Source organism: Vitis vinifera, chromosome 16 (genome assembly GCF_030704535.1).
Source record: "Vitis vinifera cultivar Pinot Noir 40024 chromosome 16, ASM3070453v1".
In the NCBI taxonomy this organism is placed as follows: Eukaryota; Viridiplantae; Streptophyta; class Magnoliopsida; order Vitales; family Vitaceae; genus Vitis; species Vitis vinifera.
This window is the reverse complement of record NC_081820.1, coordinates 27,307,763-27,326,930: the sequence shown is the minus strand read 5'-3', so window position 1 is coordinate 27,326,930 and position 19,168 is coordinate 27,307,763. Positions and strand designations below refer to the sequence as shown.

The following is a 19,168-nucleotide window of genomic DNA, read 5'->3' as shown; positions in this document are numbered from 1 at the left end:
AACACATTTGATAATTTTTTAACAAAAACTTCTTTTGAAAAATTGTTACGAGAAATAGGGTATTTTTAAAACCAAAATTAATGTAATTTTTAAGTGTTTTGAAAAACAATTGAAAATATGAAAAATAAATGACGAATTTTTATTTTATATGTAAGCACACACCATCTTCACCAAAAACAAGCCAAGAAAATTATTTTCTAAATGACTCCCAAGATAGAGTTTTGTTTTTGAAAATAATTAAGAATTATATTAAAAACTTGATTTTAAAAAACATTTTACGAAACAAACACCAAATATGTGAAGCCCATTCTTGAAAATAATTTTGTTCTAAAAACAAACAACAGTTTTTAATCTTTTGGAAACTTTGTTTTACCAAAAACTGTTTTTGAAAATTTGATCTAAAAGCATATTATTTTTTACAATAAATTTGAGATATTTTAGGTATTTTATGCCAAGTGTTGGTGCTAACTGCTAATTAATTTTCACGTAGTCCATAAGTGCGTAATATCTTCGCAACAAATAAGTAAAAACACTATTTTTCATATTTGAATTTCAAAATTTTATTCTTGAAAACATTTCAAAAGCTGTTTTTCAGAAAGCTATTTTAAAAAACATTACCAAACATTCCCCTACAATCTTGAGCCAAAACTCTTCACGGACGGATAACTTTCATGTACATCATATTTCTAATGCTCCATTTGGATGACATGCAATGAAAAAACTAAAACCTTACAACTCATTTCCACCAAAAGAAAGGATCAAAACAAAGTTATTGGCATAGGATGGGGAAAAGAAAACAAGAACATCCTCAACAGCAGCAGCTTTCCCATTAACACATTTGCAGAAGACATGAAGATGAGAATTTTTTCAGGGAGAAAGCTTTCAGAGTCATCAATTTACAGAAGAACCAGCTTTTTCTCTTTCAAGATGTTCACTCCTACACCTGCAGGCAGGTCATACAAAAGATCTAAATACATAGACTACACCATTGACTACATATTCCTGGATTACCAAGCAAAATGCCCTGTGCTCTTCTGAGCTTCATCTGGGAATCAGATGACAGACGACCGCGAGGGAACTGTCCCTGGTCAGCCAGCTTTGTCCTAACATGCATCCTTCTCCCACAACCTTATGGCCCGTCTTCTGAAACTGATTAAACAAAAAATACAAAACCAGTAAGGTGGTGTTCCAAACTTAGAAATGGTGGGCGATGATAAGCTCCATGTGTGTGGTAAGTGGGGGGGGGGAAGAGGGAGAGTTACTGCTCAAAATAAAGCCTTGAAGCAAGCTCTGGGCCTTCTCAGTCTGCTCAGGGGTGCCTGATATTTGAATGATCTTTCCTGTCGCCTCCAGTCTATCTTCCAACAGGGTAACATTGGCCCCAGACCACTGTTTCCAGGAAAAACATAGTTCAAGACAATAGCCGCGTCACGAGTCACAAGTATGTGATGGGATGCAGGAATGAGACTCACCTCACTGATCTGGGCAAGCTTGTTTTTCGATCTGGTTATGAGCTTGGGAACTGCGTGTTCTGGTATGACAACTTCAAGTGTACTCCTGGTGACAAGCGTTACAGGGATTCTAGAAGAAAAAAGATCGGTAGTTAGTATGATGGGAATGTGATTCATAGAGAGGCTTCATAAATAATGTAAAGCAGAAACTCATACCTGTTCAAAACGCTTGGCACAGTTTCATTCTGCTTCACTGTTTCACCACCAGTCCCTCCAGAGTCCTACAAAGTGAAGGCTACATTTTTAAAAGGACAATCATGTTCGTCATGAAAATTCCCTTTGTCAACTGACATGAATCCAATGGTCAGAAATTTAAGAAAACAGCAGTCAGTTGGATGCGGGATGAGAGGAAAGAAAATTCCTTTCAAATTTGTGAAATTCATTAGGCTGCTTCTCAAGAAGAGTAGCACTACTGTTCCTTAAGATTCATCATGAAAGCTTTTCGGTTATGCTTAGTTTTCAGAAAGTACTAGGGAAAGAAAAAAAAAATGATAAAGATACAGAAAGAAAAAAAAATGATAAAGAAAACGGTTTTCTCATGTTTGATTCCATTATGGAAAATAGTGAAAAAAATTAAATATTATGAATATTTAAAATTAATTAAAATTTTATATATTTTTAAATTATTCAATCTTTATATAATGAAGACAAAATAAATTAAACGAGTTTGAAAAAATATATAAAAATAATTTATTAACTTCAAATCTATTTTTTATTTTATTTCCTTCTACTTTTCTTTTCTATTTTCTTTTCCTCGTATTTTCCCTCAAGTTTTCTAATAACCCAACATAGCCTTCAAGATTCTTAAACACAACATAAAGGAAGAAAATAAGACAAGAAAGAAATTATATATAATAATTTTCTGAAACAATGGCATCTTGTGTTCGCTAAAAAAAAAAAAAATCATTCTTTTTGCAACCAATATTGTGCTCTGCATGTTGGATTTTTCACTCCTCAACAACACATTTAAGGTATGGAAGGCAGCATAAGTATCAAACTTAGTACCCATTTAAAAAAAAAAAAAACACATAAATTCAAGATAAAAAGGAACAAAGGGATAAGGAGAACCTTATACTTAACAACACCATAGCATTTTCTGCTCTACCAATAAGAATTACCTTTGATGGCTGCACTGATGCTATGGCTTGAACATTCTGATAGTTTGTGGTAGGAGGATCACTTGCAGTGTGACCTTCACGAGCTGGGGTTATGTTATTGGGAGAAGATGCCTCAAGAGAGCCAGGTGCAGAGATAGAAGGTGGTGGCATATCCTTTGGAAAGAACTCCCGGTATAAGTAACTCCGCAGTCTTGATGTCACCTCAACAAGAGCATCTCGAGCTGCTTTTATCTCCCCTACAATCTTAGGCATGAAGGAGCAGTTCAGAAAAGTGGAATAGATCCCACCACCATAATGTCCTTTTTGTTCTCTCTTGTCCCTTATTCAAATGTTTGAATAAGCAATGAGCATCAATTTAGGATCATTTGCTGGTTCGAATGTTTCCAACAAGATAATAGAGATAAATCTGCTACTCCAGGATTAAAGCCTCAATTTTGGATTGTAATTTTATTCAACAATTCATGATCCATAGAGGATATATCGGCATCTCAGGATCATTCACTTCCAACATTCCAAATCCATGGAATGAATTGGATATGGTTATTGCAGGGCCTGTTCATGAGGATTCAGTCTGTGCATATGTACCAAATGGTGCATTCCCATTAGGACAATTTTGATTGTAGAATCCACAAATAAGCCTCTTCAATCAACTGGAAACCTATGCATCTTATAATAAGAATTTAATGGGCATTAAGTGACAAACCTCTAAAAGCTCATCGGTCCCTGATATAAATGCAGGAAGCTGTTCCCTTGGCACGATCTGTATGTTGGCACCGGTTAATCTCCTCATTTCAGATAATGAGCAATCTCGTCCCTCGAAGCATCCAATTTCACTAGATGGAACAAGTAACCTAGTAGTAATAACATTCTCCTTATCGGGGAGAAGATTAACAATACGAGTTTGGATATGTAATAAAGCTTCTTGAGCAGGAAATAACTCATCATCAGGGCCCTAAGTACACAATGGCAGAAATCAGAAATCTGTTAGAACCTTATAAAACCCACATACACAAATATGTCAAAGCTGGATTTAAAGTATGGCTCAAATACTGAAAGGTAAAGTTCATGAGTATTTTCACTTCCAACAACTCTAGAACTAGAGATGAATAAACCCGAATTTTACATATTTACATTACTCCACAGAAGAAAGAGAAAGGGCATACCTCCTCTGAAGTAATGACAATTATCTGTTCATTTGATCCAGCTACATGGTCAGCAACCTTAACATCTACACCGATTTCATTCTGAAGCAATTCTATAATCCCATCTGACTCCCCAACAACACATTCAACCTTGTCAACTGGGCAAAGTATTCGAAACACAATATCCTCACCTAAAAATTGCTGTGCATTATCAGCAATAGGAGCAGCTCCAGATTCAAGTGTGTAACCAGATGTGCGGGAGGCAAAGCTATTGCTTCTGGTGCCCACCAAACCAGTAGATACACGTGAACCAAAAGAGTTCCCATCAATGGGCATACGGCGAGGTGCATTATTCATGTGACTATAATCGTCATCAGGGGGGAAGAACCGCTCTGGAGATGACTGTATTCGTCCATGGAAATGACTGCGGTCCCGATGCTGGCTCTCCCTCAGGCGTGAAGAAATATTTGCAATTGCATTCTTCACAGCATTCACATCACCCACCACCTATATAAGTCCATTAAAGTATAATTGTTATTTTTTGACACCAAAGAAAGCTGGCAAAGTTGATAAAACTAAAAGAACAACACTTATCAAAATAAAATAAAACTAAAAGAACAGCATAAAACCCAAGTATGGCCATCCCAAAACAGATTGCGCTATGTTAAATCTCTTCATTTAAGCTGATAACGGAATTTAATAATATGCTTTAGGGAAAACCCAAAGAATATGCTTTCAACTCCTGATGTGTATATAAAGAGCACATTATTTGAGTTTACACTGTGAGCAAACTTGAATGATTGGAATTGGATACTAAAATCCCATACCAAAAATCAATTGAAACTCTACAGGTAAGCCTTGTGAGTGTGTATTCTTCATGGTTCAAAGTTTGCTCTACGAGGAGTTGAGGTTATTAGAAGTGAGGCAATAAACAAACACCAACACCAATGGTATCGACAAGGAAATGCTAGGAAGATCAATTTCTCTCCCAATATCAACTCTCAATTGGACGTTGGATTCAGTTTTATATGCATCAGATCCATAAAAATTAAGCCGCCCATTAGGAAACTAAATCAATCTAGAATTGGTTAAAGCTGAAAATGTAAACCCTTTCCTTCCATATCTGCCCGCCATGCCATATACACTAATCACTACCACATTTCCACATCAAGTTTACTAAAACAACAGTGTAGAGCTCAAAAATCACTGCAGAGGAGTACATTCACACTCAAATCAAACCAAGATAGACCCAGATTGCCAAAGAAGCTGAACACTCAACCAGAGATCAAATTGAAAATTTCAAGACTGCAGCTAAAGATTCTAAGATAAAGAACCGAAACCTGCACGATTTCCTCGGACATGGAAACACAACGGGGAAGATTGTGATCTCTAGGCAGAATCCTAATCTGGGTCTTGGTCTCAATCCTCATTTGTTCAATTATCTTCCCTCCCTTTCCCAACAAACACCCCACATGCATCCTAGAGACCACCATCCTCGTTGCCACCCGGTTTCCGCCGCCGCGCGGCCCGAAATCATCATCATCGTCACCATTCCCACCAAACCCATTTCCAAACCCAGCATCACTCTCCAAAATCCTATCATGAATCATGAACAACGCCTCCTGCGCCGGCGAGAATTGGGGCATTCGTCCCTCTGGGTCTCGCCGGCGAGTATCAGAAATCTCAATAATTCTCTCCTCGTCGCCGGGAATCAATTCATGGACGTTGATCCAAGCTCCGGTATGCTGCCTAATCGATTTGATAATGCTGCCGGACTTTCCAATTACGCCGCCGGCCTTGACGTCATGGCACAAAATCCGGTAGCTCGTCGTCACCATTACGGACGAGTCCTGCAGCTTCGACGCCCGTCCGGCGCCGGCGCCTCCACGCCGGTGGTGGCTATTGGTGTTGTAGTGGTGGCCGCCGTGGTTGTTGTTGTTGTTGTACCTGGGTTTGGTCCTTCCTAGAGTTTCTGAATCATAGTCCTGCTCATAGAAATAGCCCCTTTTCGATCGAGATCTGTCCATATCTAGGGTTTTTCCCAACACCCTTTTGGCAAAAATTCAAGGTCCAGATGTTATTTGGTCCTTAGGGTTTGGTTTTGTGTTCTCTGGTTTCCTGTTTGTTTCTCGGGAAAATCAGGTCAATGTGCTAGAACTTCAAACCCTAGCGCTTGATCGAAAGTCTCAGAGGAGTTAGAGCCGTCCTAGGTTTGAGCTCCACTGTGTGTTCTACCAGTTCAGCTTATGTACTTTACCTTCCATCTCAATCTTATATAGGCACAATCCTTGTGGAAGAAGGAGTACTAGAACGACGTCGCTTCGATCTCTTCTTTTTCCTAATGACTTGTTTGTTTAACATTTTCTATTTTTCCGACTTCATTTCTACTCAAAATAGCTGTCCACGGTCCACCTTCAAAGACATTTTTTTACATTTTAAAAACCGTCTATACAAAACATGCATTCTTGTTTTCTATTTCCTATTTTTATATACAAAATTAGATTAAAAATTGATAAAAATAAAAATAAAGAAATAATTATAATAAATTTTAAATAATCAACCCTCTTTAATTTATTAGGTTAGTTATTTAACCACATTTTCTTAAGATTATTAATTGAAGATCAAATACCGTATATATATAAAAAAAAAAAATTAAAAAAAAAAAAAAAAACCCACCCCGGTCAAGAGAGGAAAGCTACAAAAAGTGAAAGTTCCTATAGATTGAGATTAGATGCATTTTAAAAAATTTACAAACCCTGTTTTAAGTGCTCAATTATTATTTTAAAGTGATTTTATATTTTGAATTTGCTAACTTGAAAATTAGGATAAGAAAACAAAATTTAATTAAATATATTTTATCTAATACTTACCGTGCTTTAGTATATTATATATCATACTATTTTATTTAATATTATTTTATATAAATATTTACATATTTTTGTGTACCATGAGTATGTTATTTGGATCCATGTTACAATTTTTATAACTTATAGTATGTTTTTGAATTATTTTTATGAACAGTTTTTTGTTTTCTAAAATAAAAAATCAAGAAAATACGTTTCACAATCAATTTTTTTTTTTTTCTGTTTTTTTTGTTCTTAAAGATATTTTCAAATAACATCTTTTAATTATTTTCTATTATTTTTCTAAGGACTGTTTTTAAAAAAAAATTACACAAAGTCATAGAATAATTAAAAATAAAATGCTAGATATAAAAATTATTTTTAAAATATTAAAGATATTTTAGGTTTTCAAACAGATTTTTGTTTTCCAAAATATTAGACAGAAATTATTTTAAAAAAAAAATAGAATTGTTTTTGAAAACAATTGTCAAAGAAACCCTTAGTGTTTTTGCCACATTTCAATTACATTTTTCATACATGTATTCTATATACCTTTGTCATATTTTTCACATCTTAATCTCATTTTTCACTCATATTTATATTAGTGATTTTTGTGTTCTAATCAAATTTTTATACTTTACCTACGTTGTTTATGCTTTAGTACCTTAATTACATCTTTTATACCTTAATTACATTTGTTTTTGTACGTTGGTCACATTTTTTATATCATACTCACATATTTTGTTCTTTGATCAAATTTTCATACCCTAATCTCAATTTCCTTATCTTATTACTTTGATCATATTTTTTTATATGATGGTAATATTTACCATACTTTAATTACATTATTTGTACTTTAGTTACAATTTTTGTATCTTAATATCTTGGTCATATTTTTTATACACGAATCACCTTTTTTTTTGTTTTTAATTGCATATGCTTATTGCCCTAGTCGCATTATCGATATTTTCGTCCATTGTTTTATGAAATAATTAAAATATCTGCTTTTAAATTTTTACAACCTTAAACGATATTTAATATAAACTAGTTTATAATATAATACATCGATTTATCCTTTAAATTCGATCTATAAATACATCATCATAATTTGACCCAATAAAGCATTGTATTAATGAGTTAAATTTCTTATATTAATACAATTATAATTTATTATTCTATTGAAACTTTATCAGTCTAAAAATAATAATAATTAAAAAGATATGAAAGTGAAAATAAATCATTAATTCAATGATAAAAATAAAATAAAATATTTTTCAAAAAAAATATTTAAAAATAAAGAAATATAATATATATTAAAAAAACATCATTAATATAATATTTTTAATTTTATAAAATACATTATATAATAAGATAACTAGTCACTTTACTCTCATATCCTCATTACCCCTACCAGCCAAAGTACCTTTTGGAAAAAGAATAATAAAACGGCGCCGTTTCAAGGTTCCTGGTTGAAATTTTGGTAGTTGGGCATTAGATTTTGATTTAATGTGAAACTTTTAGTTTTTAATCATTGTAGTTAGTTGGGAATTTTATTATTAATTATTTATGGGTTATCATTAAATTACATGGTTGTCATGTGGGGGTTTCTTTATATGCATCAAAATTTGGATTTAATATAAATATCATTAATGAAAATTTCAGTTGTTAGTTAATTGGGTGGTTAAATAATTACCAAATTTAAATTATAGTTATTTTTTTATTATTCTTTTTTTGAAAAAATAAAAATAAAAATGGGTATTAATGGATGTGGCATACATAGAATTTATAACTTGCATGCCATAATCTATGTGCACATGATGATGCCATTTAAATATTCTCAACTATGCATTAAAAATGAAAAATAAAAATAAAAATAAAATTCAATATTTATTTATGACATACCATAATTTTAATGTCCAACCAAAAGAAAAGTGTCAAACAAGTGGCCCATAATCATAGGTGGTGACAGCTAAACCATGACCATAGATTGAATGAAACATCAAGAAGTTGAAAGTTTGACCATTTATTTTGAAACCAAGCACCCATATTTAATTTCTTATAAATTTCAATGCCCATGTTACAACGTTATATTTACCCTCTACCTCAATCGTCATAATGTCAAATGTCATAAAATATTTGATCTATTTTAAAATTTTTAAAATTAATATAAAAGTTAACGATTATAGGTTCAATTCTACAATATATCATATAAATAATAATAAAAATGATCGAAACCCGATTCAAGAAAAAATTATTTTTTCAAATTCAAGTTTAACATAAATAGGTTTTATATTAAAGGTAATCTTAAATTTTAAAATGAAATTTATAAATTTATACATCTTTTTAATAAAGTGAAATAGTATATTATATAATTACATTTTATACTTTTTTTTCTCTATAAATGTATAAAATATAGATAATCATCTATGATATTATAAATTATATATATTATAAAAATATTTAACATACTTTCATTTGAAGTATTTTTAGTGGAAATATTTTTGTAAAAATGTTTTAAAAAGAATTACTTATTTAAATGTTCCTCTAAATCAACATTATAAGTGTTTTTTATTTTTTATTTTTAAAATAAATTTTAAGATCATGTTTGAAAACTCTTTTTTAAAAACAGTTTTTTGTTCTTTAGAAAAAAAAAAAACATATTTTGTGATCAAAACACGATTTTTCAGTTTTCTATTCTTAAAAATAGAAAAATAGTATTTTTAGATATTATAATTATTTTCAATGATTTTTTAATGATTGTTTTAAAAAATAATCATACAATATTAAATATAAAAATTAATTTTAAAACATATTTTAAAATAGGTTTCATGTTGTAAAATATTTTTTTTATAAAATATTAAAGAACAATTTAAAAAAAAAAATTTTTAAAACTATTTTTGAAAAACATTTGTTTTAAAAGGCCTAAAATTTTCAATTTTTCTTTAAAAATGTTTTTTATTTTTTTATTTTATTGAAAGTGATTTATAAAAGCGATGTCAAATAGACTCTAAATTAAAATTGATAGGGTAACTTGAATCATGCATAACCTAAATTAAGAGTGTATTTGATAGTAATTATAAGAAACATTTTTAGTATTTTTACTATGAATGCACAGACTCTTAATTTAGATTAAAAACCAACTCAAGCCCAATTCGATTCCGGAATCCGGATTGGATCCAGCAACCCAAACACACGCAAAGCTCCCCAACAATCAGGTGCCAAGACACATTTTCTAGGGAAACAAGTAGACCCTTTTGGAGACCCAACGGAGTCGACTGACAACCCCAGGTGGGCCAACGTGAAATCTAGACCGTTTAAAACGGTTAGAGGCCGAGCTTCACTCTCTTATCCTCTCTACGCTAACCATACTTATCCCACCTGTTTCAGCCTCTCAACTCCTCCTCCTTCACCTTTGCAAATGGCTTTGCTGAGCCAGCAGTTGCAGAGATTCTTTCTCACGACACTCAACTGTACATCCAACTTGAAGGCCACCAAGAAGAACAACAGTGTTGCCCTCAAGGAGAGGGCAAGATGCTGCTCAGCCATAGCCATTGATGCCCCTTCTTTTTCGGGTGTGGCGGGAATCAGGTGGGGTTTGTGCCGCCTCCAAGGGCCCAGAGAGGAGATGGAGGACGAGGCTGTTGTTCGGTCTGATGGCCTTGATGGGTTCTCCTTTGCCGCGGTTTTTGACGGTCATGCCGGCTTTTCTTCTGTCAAGTTCCTCAGGTGGGTGTCAAATGAACAGAAGGTGTTTGTTTTTATGTTTAGCCCAAGCTTATTGCTTCTTCCAGTGTGGTTGATGTCAAGTTTTGAGGGTTCTGTTTACTCTTTTTTCTCTATCTTTTTTCCCCTTACAGAGAAAGAATCTTTTTAGTTCATTTCCATGGGATCAGTTTTTGTAATCATTGCCATGGAAACTTAGGGTTGTTTTTCGGTTAGTCGCAGGCTTATTTCTTCTTTCAATGGTGGTTGATGTCAAGTTTTCAGGCTTATGTTTCCTTTTTCTATAGAGGAAGAATGAGGATTGCTTTTTGAAGACACGGGCATGGGGATCATTGGTTGTCATGCGTCATTATATCAATAACTGGAAAAGAAAAACATTGATTGAATGAATGTTTTACCGACTCTGTTATGAACTATGGTTCATTTGCTAGAATTAATGTTCTGTTTTGCATGATTTGATTGGATTTATGTCAGGGATGAATTGTACAAAGACTGTGTTGCAGCTCTGCAAGGCGGGTTGCTCCTGAGTGGGAAAAATTTCAACATAATTCGAGAGGCTTTGGAGAAGGCTTTTGAAAGTGCTGATGCAAAATTATTGAATTGGTAAGCCGAAATACATATCAAGTATATGTTAATTTGCCTAAGTGCAAAATAAGTATAAGTTGCATGAGTTAAATGTAATTGTAGATTTTATATTATTGCATTGAAGGTTTCGATGGTGTTTCATTTTGTAAAGGCTTGAGACGACTGGGGAGGATGTCGAGTCTGGTTCAACAGCCACTGTGTTGTTGATTGGAGACGATATGGTGTTCATCTCACATGTTGGTGACTCATGTGTGGTATGTATCCATGATTCACCTCTGTGTGACGAATAATTACATTTTATTGAACACTAATGCTCTATTTGATTCCCAAGAAAAATTGTACTAAGGAAACTAAAAATGGGCTCTTATAACTAGGTAACGATTTTTTTTACTTCTTTTCCTACAATTTTTCTCGGTTATCAGTGGGAGCATAGCGGAACAACAGTTTTGGGGATTGTATTATTTTCCATGTTTTCTGAACTACCTTGTTGATGAAGGTTCTCTCTCGCTCTGGAAAAGCAGAAGAATTGACCAATCCTCATAGGCCTTATGGAAGCAACAAAAGTTCGCTTGAAGAAATCAGAAGAATCAGAGAAGCAGGTGGATGGGTGTGTTTTTTTCTGTTCTTGATTCTGATTCTCACTTGCATTGTCTGTTTGGTGTTTGTTACCTTTCCAAATTTTCTTCTATATGGGAAAGAAAATCAGTACCTGCTTCAAAAGAAAATGATTAAGTAATCTATGAACCTGTAAATAGACCCAGAAGATGTTTTATGGGTATCTGGTCATATTCAGCTTCCCTTGTTTCCAATATTCTGGCTCACAAACTTCCTCTGCTGCTATATCTTGAGCATTAGAAGGGGAAGTAGAGTTTGAAACCTTAGTGTATCTGCTCTGCTGCTGAATTACCTTATAGTTGATCATAAACCCGGATGGAGGGCTGCACTGACTTGGCACTAAGTTGTCACACTTTCAAAAATATATATAATGGGAATTTCTCTGTTTGTTTGTGCATCAGTCAGCTCCCAAACATATATGTATCAGACACCATGTTAGGACTTCTGTTTTCTGTGGATTGTCAATAGCTGATGACAACTCTTATTTATGGTATCTGTAGATTGTCAATGGAAGGATTTGCGGAGACATTGCTGTGTCCCGCTCTTTTGGTGACATGAGGTTCAAGACAAAGAAGAACGAGTTAGTCCCTTGTTTACTTGTAAATTTTGAGGACTTTTTGATGACTTTGTTAAGAGTATGTTATAAATTGTCAATCCAAATCTAATAGCTTAAACTTTTGGGAAAATTAGTTACTTATTAAATGGTATTAGAGCTCTGGTTAACTAGAGGGCTAGGCTAATTGGTTACTGCCACCTGTGCCTCCCACGTGCAGGTAGGGGGCTGGTTGCATGCCAGCGAGTCCAAGTCCTAATACTTAAACTTTTAGTAAAATTGGTTACTCAACAATTTTCAAGACAACATTTCTAATGATCTGGTTCTTTTCATGTGGAAAGGATGCTGGAGAAGGGATTGGAGGAAGGGAGATGGTCCCAAAAATTTGTTTCTCGGTGTGCAATCTCACTCGGATGGTTCTTTCATTCTAATGTAACATTCAGTTGCAACTGTTGGAGGATTATACAATTGCTTTGATTGTAATGCATTTCATTGTTTTGCCAGTGTACAATTCACTGGAGACTTGGTCGTTGCATCTCCTGATGTTTTCCAAGTAGCTCTTGGATCAGATGCAGAATTTTTACTGTTAGCATCTGATGGCTTATGGGATTATATGAACAGGTTTGTTCCGCCACATTAATTCTCTACATCATATCAAGCTCCACAGTCTTCCAATGGCTCTATCAATTTCTTGTTAGTAATGGTTAAAAAAGGTCCACCATGTTTGGTTGTTGAGAAATTGTAGGAAAAGGAAGTAGAACTTTGAATCTTGACCTGTCATAAGATTTGATTTCTTTTCCTCGTTCTCAGCAACCAAACAAGTGTTAATTAAAATAGCAGGCACCTTTTGTAGAACTTCCTGCTTTGATTCAGTTGAGAAAGGCTTTCATTTTGACATGTCTCCGTTTATTTCAGCTCAGAAGCGGTAACCTTTGTTAGGAATGAACTTCGACAACATGGAGATGTTCAGGTAAATAAGGATCCTGGTCAGTGGGCTTACTGGGTACTACATTAGGTTTTAGTTTCATACGTGCTTATTACTGCAATGTTCTGATTTCAGGTAGCTTCTGAAGCACTTGCACGTGCAGCACTGGTAATGGTTTAATCTATTCTACAAATTTAGTATGACATTTTGCTTTTATTTGGGTAGTTCTAATAACCTAAAATTGTATATGCATTATAGGACCGACGCACACAAGATAATGTCAGCATCATCATTGCAGATTTAGGGTAAGAAAATATTTTTCTGCTGAATCCAAGTTAACCTGGCATAGACCTAAAACTGGTCTATTTCCAAGGAGAAATCCATTGATATTCCTGGTGCCAATGCCATATACACCCTTTTTTTTTTTTTCATGTTCTCTGCTGTTTGTCTCCTTGGTAACAACTGCGTTATTGGTTTTTCACCATCTGCTTTCTTGACTTGGTGATTTACCTCTTGGCTTTTCCTTGTGCCTAGGCGGACAGACTGGCAAAGTTTGCCACTGCAGCAACAAAATTTATTTCTCGAATTGGTGCAAGCTCTTGGTACCATTGGCATTGTGACGCTTGGGATTTGGATGTCATCTCAGTTTAGTTTATGAAGCTGACGTCTCCTGTTGATGTATATAAAATCAACACACATCCTCTTCAACTTTGTGTCTATAAGTAGTAACCTGTAACTGTACATATCTCACACTTTTATTGTTACTCCATATGATATTTTTATAGTAATTTAGTTTAAGTTAACTTTTGTTTTTCCTTGAATTAGCCTAAATGAGTGAATCTTAATGAATACATAAGCTCGAGGCTGCTTGAAAATAGTATCACAAAGATGATTTTCTATGAAGAAAGATTGGGTATGAGTGGAAGGACTGTTCAATAAATGGATTCTGCCTCAAACTACTTCAAAGAATTACTTTATTTTCTGCTGATATTTCCTTCTGAGATCCAAATGAAAGCTAAGAAGATCTTTATCAATTGAGAAACCTTAAAGCTGGCACTTTGATTATTTTTCATATGGGACAGAAAAATTTGGGAATATGCTGTGGAACAGAGAGTATGGTGAGTTCAGATCATGTGAGGCATAACCTACTCGTAAATAGAGAATCCAGACACATGACCCATGTTGTGTAATGGTAGGGCCTTCCCACTGACCCACTGCCATGCTCACATGACCCATGTAGTGGGATTTAGCAATTATTAATAATACTGAACTTAAGAGGCCGTTGGGGAGTTATTTTGAAAGGGTTTAAAAGCACATCCTAATGCTTGAAAACATGTTCTTACAAAAAAAAAAAAAAAATAGATATTTGACAAAGTTTTTACAAGCACTTGAAGTGATTCCTTAATAATCACTTAGTTCTGGTTTTTTAAAAAATTATTATTATTTGGTTATACAATACATTACAGAAACATTATCAAAATATTTTATTTTAGTTTATATCCAAATACTAAGGTGATGTTTGTTTTTTAGCTGAATAGAAAAAATCAAAATATTTAGTTTTTTTCTATTCAACTAAAAAGTATTTTATTGATATTAATCAACATAACTAAATGAACTTGTAATCAATAAGTTTAATTTAATTATGTTGGTTGATGTCAATGAATTATTTTTAACTGAATAGAAAAAGTCAAATATTTTGGTTTTTTCTATTCAGCAAAAAAAACACCACCTAAGTGAATACCTTTAAAAATAATTATTATTAGAGTATCATTAACAAAAGTGTTGCAGATAAAAGTGCTTCAACAAGAATCACTCCCTTATCTGTTTGGGATTATATGAATAGGTTGATGGTATGAACTTGAATCAACTTCACTCCATATCATGCGAAGCATGGCCTACATAAGCATACAACTTGGCCTAGGAAGAAGAGGAGCATATGATAGAGGATAAAGTCAAAAAGGCTCCATGAAGATTCTATGAACAATCAATTTCACTAGTGTCTTTGACAAGAAGTTAGATGCCAAAGAGCAGTTTTAGGGTTCCAATCCTTATCAAATGGCTTGGATGAAGTAGGTGAAGCACCACGCCAAAGCATGGGTTGTTCTACATGAAAGTTTATGGTCATAGCCGTGGAACTACCCAAAGGGGGGTGAATAGGTACTTTATTATTTAATTAGCCTAAGGTTGCAAATTTTACTATTTAAGAATTCTATATACCTTTCATGTCATTATTCTTAAGTCTTAACTATCTCAATTGTACTGACCTGTTTAATTTCAGGTTAATTTTATGGTAACCTTGAATCTTTAGAGATATAGTAAATGACATGAAAGTACATGAAGTCCTAAACCATGATGAAATAAAATTGTCACGGGGATCTAAATAACCTAATAATACACCAACACTACATATCAGTGGCCTGGTCCCTCACTTCCACCGCTGTGTATGCATTAATCATAACTTTCTGGCTTCATGTCCTGAAAACCCCAATTCACAGAAAGGGAATTTCTGGTCAAGATATGTGATCATTGGAGCAAAGAAATATGGAAAAGCAGACAAAGGAAGACCTCAGAAAATGTCAACCCAGATTTCTGGGGTGGCCCCTTTCTCTGGATCTTATGCCCCTTTCACATCCATATACGTGTAACCGTGTTCACCATTTGAAAAAGACTGGCATTCGACTCAAAACACCTCTTGATTACAGAACGATCAGTGAAGAAGAAGAAGAAGAAAAGGAAGAAGAAGGAGAAGGGATGGAACTGTACATTCCCTTCTCCTGCTCCTGCTCCTGCACTGATCGTTCTGGGTTTTTCATAACATCAGCCATCGATGCTAGAATCTCCATCATTCTGTGTGCTCAATGCAGAGATTAGAAGATCAATTCCCATGTATGATAAATGCTTGAACTTCTCAATGTTTTGTGCTAATCTTTCCTGTTTTTCCTCTCTTTCTGCTATTTATCTTTCTTATGAGATACCCAAAGACTATCCCATTCATGTTTTATTCAAGTAGTAGCCAAAATAGAACCATACAAAGAGAACAAACAAAAACACAATGCAATATCATCTTTTTAAGGCCATTCCATTCTCACAACTCCTCCACAAGAGTAGTTTTATAACATTACTACTGAACAACCTCATATAGAATCCTATACAACATCTCATCATATATGATAAAAAATCCCTCTAGATTGAGAGAGTAGTGTCATTATTTAACTAGGGTTCAAAGCGAAACGATAAGCAGAGTCATGGGTTCTTGCCACCTCCACCATTACCTGGCTTCCCCCTCCTCGGGTCGTGCTTGGGGTTCGCTTCTGCATAGTCGTAGTCCAGCACTGCATCAAGCTTCAAAAGCTTCTTTGAATTCACCAGGGTACCATCCTTTACAAAACACACAACATGGGTTAGTTAGAAGGCTTATAATCCAAAAAAAGTCTAAAAGATCAGAGTCTTGTCTGCATATTTAACCTTGTGTAGTAAGTAAATGGGGCTTGTGCCATCCTTGAAACCCTCAGCCATGCCTGCAAGTTTAGAGTAGTTGTTATATTGCTGAAGAATTAACCTAATGAAGGCTTTTAGGATGATGCAAGAGTAAATACCAAGACCTTGCTCACCTGAAGACAAGGGAGTGAGGAGTAGAATGAGAGCTAGAAGAGAGGCCTTGATGGGAATAGCCATGGTTGATGCTCTTATCACCACTGTTTTTGGAATGTGAGTGATGGTTTTAGGACAGGGAGGAAGGGGAAGGGGGGGAGGTCTGCTTTTATTCTTACAGAGGCGAGGAACGTACCATGAGGGCTGTCTTCATGTTGCACCCCACCAACACCTAATATAGCTAAAGAACGATGATGAAAAGCGATACCAAAATAGCGTAGTTCACTAATCAATGTTTTACCATCACAAAGTGCAGACAATTGTACGCATGTAGACACAAAAAATCAGTCCCTTGCATGGCTCAAACTCTCCCCCTTTTGGTTTGACTTTTCGGGTTCTTCTCACCTTTTACTCATTTTCTTCCCTCTACACTTATAGTGTGCCATTGGCACATTGGTTGGGAGAAAAAAACACGCGAAAAGGACTAGCAGTGCTGTTTGGATTGGTAATTATTGAAGAAAAAGGCGTAATATGCAATGAATGAGGGGATTAATCCCTTTCTCTTTACCAGAAAAAGACAGTCCACGAGAGATCATTTTGGGAGTATTATGGGGATTATTTTTCTTGTGCTCCAACCAAGAAAAAGACACTAGGATTTTCTTTCTGTGATGCTCAGTAGCAAAAGCATTTGGGGTGTCTGAATTTTGGTGAGCCACTAGTGGAGCACTAGCAAAAAGAAGATAACACGACGCTTTCAAACTCCCGACTCCTAGAATCATGTACTAATCCGCAAAGTTAAACCCTAATCATTCTCTAGGTCATAAAACCAACGGTGTGATCAAATAAACCTCCTAAAACTCCATCTTCCACAAAGTAATAAGAGACAGCTTTTCTGGCATATATCATAGCATGGTAGCATAACTACCACCACTCTATGATCAATCTTTGAATAAGAGTGTTGAGCTGGGCTGATTGATCAATGGTAGGTGCCTAGAGAAGTACTAGTTTATTGTTCATCAGATGCAGGACCGAGATGATAATTTCACTGAACAACAGTTGAGGCCACTATATGAATATGCTCAAAGTGACATGTCCTATTCATTCTAGATCCTCACTGTAGATGGTAATGGGAGAGAGTCAAGAGCCTCTCATATGGGGGATTTGCGGGACAAAAAGGAGGAAAATGAGAGCTCATCCTCATCCACCTCCACCGTTGTTTTTGACAAAGAAGGTGGCAGTCATGTCACAAAAGGCCATGGCACCTTCCATGGAGTACCTCCTACCATATCCTTGAGTACCCGAAAACTCTTTAAGTGTAAATGGCCATGAGAATGTCCTCTAATGACCTTTTTTAGGCATATATGGTTTGGAATCATTTAAAACCCTAGTTCACCATGTTCTTTGTTGTTACAGGTGCAGCTAAATCTCCCCAGGCTCATGAGCCCCAATGATGGTAAAATTTGAAGTTTGGAAAAGCAGAGAACAAATCCCAGAGAAAATGTCAAACCAGATTTCTTGAATGGTTCCTTTCTCTGATTCTTATGATCCTAAAACATATACATCCAAGTATCAGTGAAGAAGAGGGAATGAAACTGTGGATGCCCGGATCCTTCCCTGATCTTATGGCAAAGCACATTATGGCATGCGTTTTTATCAGTTAATAATGCTATAATCCTGATCATTCTGTATTCTTACTGTGTAGCTTGAGCATTAATCCAACCTAGGTTAGATGTTTGAACTTGTTTTCATTTCTTGTGTTAATCTTTTCAGATGATTATGATCAGTACTGATGATCAGCATGGCTGTTGCTCAATACAATGAATACTACAGACAGATAAACTAACTAGTGAACATACAATGCTTTCTGCTATTCATCTTTCTCGTTAAGATACCAAAAGTCTGTATTTCTTTCACAGAACTTCATATTTTATACAAGAAGGAACACACAAAAACACAGCAGAATCATCTTCTATGGCCTTTCCATTCCCATAACTCCACAGAAGTGGCTATACAGCATTACTACTAAAGAAATTCATATAAAATTCTATACAAAGTCTGATCAAATCTTTCTATATCAAGAGAGAAGTGTTGGTATTTGAGTAGGACTCATAGGCACAATTAGCAGAGCCATGGATCATTGCTGCCTGCAACCAGTACCTGGTTTCCTCTTCACCGGGTCATTCATGAGCCAGGGTTTTGCAGCTTCAAAATCCAGCTGTGCATCAAGCTCCAAAATCTTCCTTGAATCCATCAAACCAACAACTACAAACTGAAAAAGTCTAAAAGATCATTGTCTATCTGCATAATGTAGTCAAGGTCACCATCAACAGCATGTCATCTGAAGACAATGTCACGAATTTACCTTGTAAATGGGGTTCATACCATCCATGAAACCTTCAGCTACACCTGAAAGATGAGAGTAACTGTTACATTACTAAGCGCCTAATCTTACAAAGAAGACGATCTTGCCATGAGGGGGTCATCATGGGGCAACCCAACAGCACCTAGTAGTTATAAGAATGATGTGAAATGCAACATTGACCATTCACACGACCTTGGACC

General features: G+C 35.0%; 3 protein-coding genes across 4 annotated transcripts; 1 reads left to right on the top strand and 2 right to left on the bottom strand.

The window, feature by feature from the left end:
* Positions 1–805: 805 nt before the first annotated feature.
* On the bottom strand, positions 806–6,034 carry LOC100258944 (RNA-binding KH domain-containing protein RCF3). 2 transcript variants are annotated; one of them, XM_002272188.5, is made up of 8 exons: positions 5,112–6,033; positions 3,793–4,278; positions 3,333–3,581; positions 2,630–2,872; positions 1,668–1,732; positions 1,473–1,581; positions 1,263–1,389; positions 806–1,149 (listed from the first exon to the last, which is right to left on the bottom strand). In XM_002272188.5, exons 1-8 carry the CDS (start codon positions 5,796–5,798, stop codon positions 1,130–1,132), a joined length of 1,986 nt encoding a protein of 661 aa, XP_002272224.1. In that variant the 5' UTR covers positions 5,799–6,033; the 3' UTR covers positions 806–1,129. The 2 variants fall into 2 exon arrangements, with proteins under 2 accessions (XP_002272224.1, XP_059589583.1); XM_059733600.1 differs by having other exon boundaries at positions 806–1,389; positions 5,112–6,034.
* Positions 6,035–9,779: 3,745 nt separating this feature from the next.
* On the top strand, positions 9,780–13,818 carry LOC100264113 (protein phosphatase 2C 57). Its single transcript, XM_002276609.5, has 11 exons — positions 9,780–10,340; positions 10,812–10,940; positions 11,074–11,176; positions 11,419–11,529; positions 12,038–12,117; positions 12,432–12,485; positions 12,595–12,711; positions 13,006–13,060; positions 13,151–13,183; positions 13,274–13,320; positions 13,550–13,818. Exons 1-11 carry the CDS (start codon positions 10,033–10,035, stop codon positions 13,671–13,673), a joined length of 1,161 nt encoding a protein of 386 aa, XP_002276645.1. The 5' UTR covers positions 9,780–10,032; the 3' UTR covers positions 13,674–13,818.
* A 2,241-nt stretch (positions 13,819–16,059) lies between these two features.
* On the bottom strand, positions 16,060–16,848 carry LOC100852581 (uncharacterized). Its single transcript, XM_010664578.3, has 3 exons — positions 16,627–16,848; positions 16,481–16,533; positions 16,060–16,393 (listed from the first exon to the last, which is right to left on the bottom strand). The coding sequence occupies exons 1-3, from the start codon at positions 16,688–16,690 to the stop codon at positions 16,259–16,261; spliced, it is 252 nt and encodes an 83-aa protein (XP_010662880.1). The 5' UTR covers positions 16,691–16,848; the 3' UTR covers positions 16,060–16,258.
* Positions 16,849–19,168: the final 2,320 nt, after the last annotated feature.

Bases quoted from the DNA above. Each gene is read 5' to 3' on its own strand.
- LOC100258944 (XM_059733600.1), bottom strand. From the start codon at position 5,798: ATGGACAGATCTCGATCGAAAAGGGGCTATTTCTATGAGCAGGACTAT. The intron at 2,873-3,332 runs GTTTGTCACTTA...TTCATGCCTAAG, and splicing joins GGACCGATGAGCTTTTAGAG to ATTGTAGGGGAGATAAAAGC. The intron at 1,390-1,472 runs GTGAGTCTCATT...TCCTGGAAACAG, and splicing joins AGCTTGCCCAGATCAGTGAG to TGGTCTGGGGCCAATGTTAC.
- LOC100264113 (XM_002276609.5), top strand. From the start codon at position 10,033: ATGGCTTTGCTGAGCCAGCAGTTGCAGAGATTCTTTCTCACGACACTC. The intron at 10,341-10,811 runs GTGGGTGTCAAA...GATTTATGTCAG, and splicing joins TCTTCTGTCAAGTTCCTCAG to GGATGAATTGTACAAAGACT. The intron at 12,486-12,594 runs GTGTGCAATCTC...TTGTTTTGCCAG, and splicing joins TCCCAAAAATTTGTTTCTCG to TGTACAATTCACTGGAGACT.
- LOC100852581 (XM_010664578.3), bottom strand. From the start codon at position 16,690: ATGGCTATTCCCATCAAGGCCTCTCTTCTAGCTCTCATTCTACTCCTC. The intron at 16,534-16,626 runs GTGAGCAAGGTC...CTAAACTTGCAG, and splicing joins CCTCACTCCCTTGTCTTCAG to GCATGGCTGAGGGTTTCAAG. The intron at 16,394-16,480 runs GTTAAATATGCA...TGTTTTGTAAAG, and splicing joins CCATTTACTTACTACACAAG to GATGGTACCCTGGTGAATTC.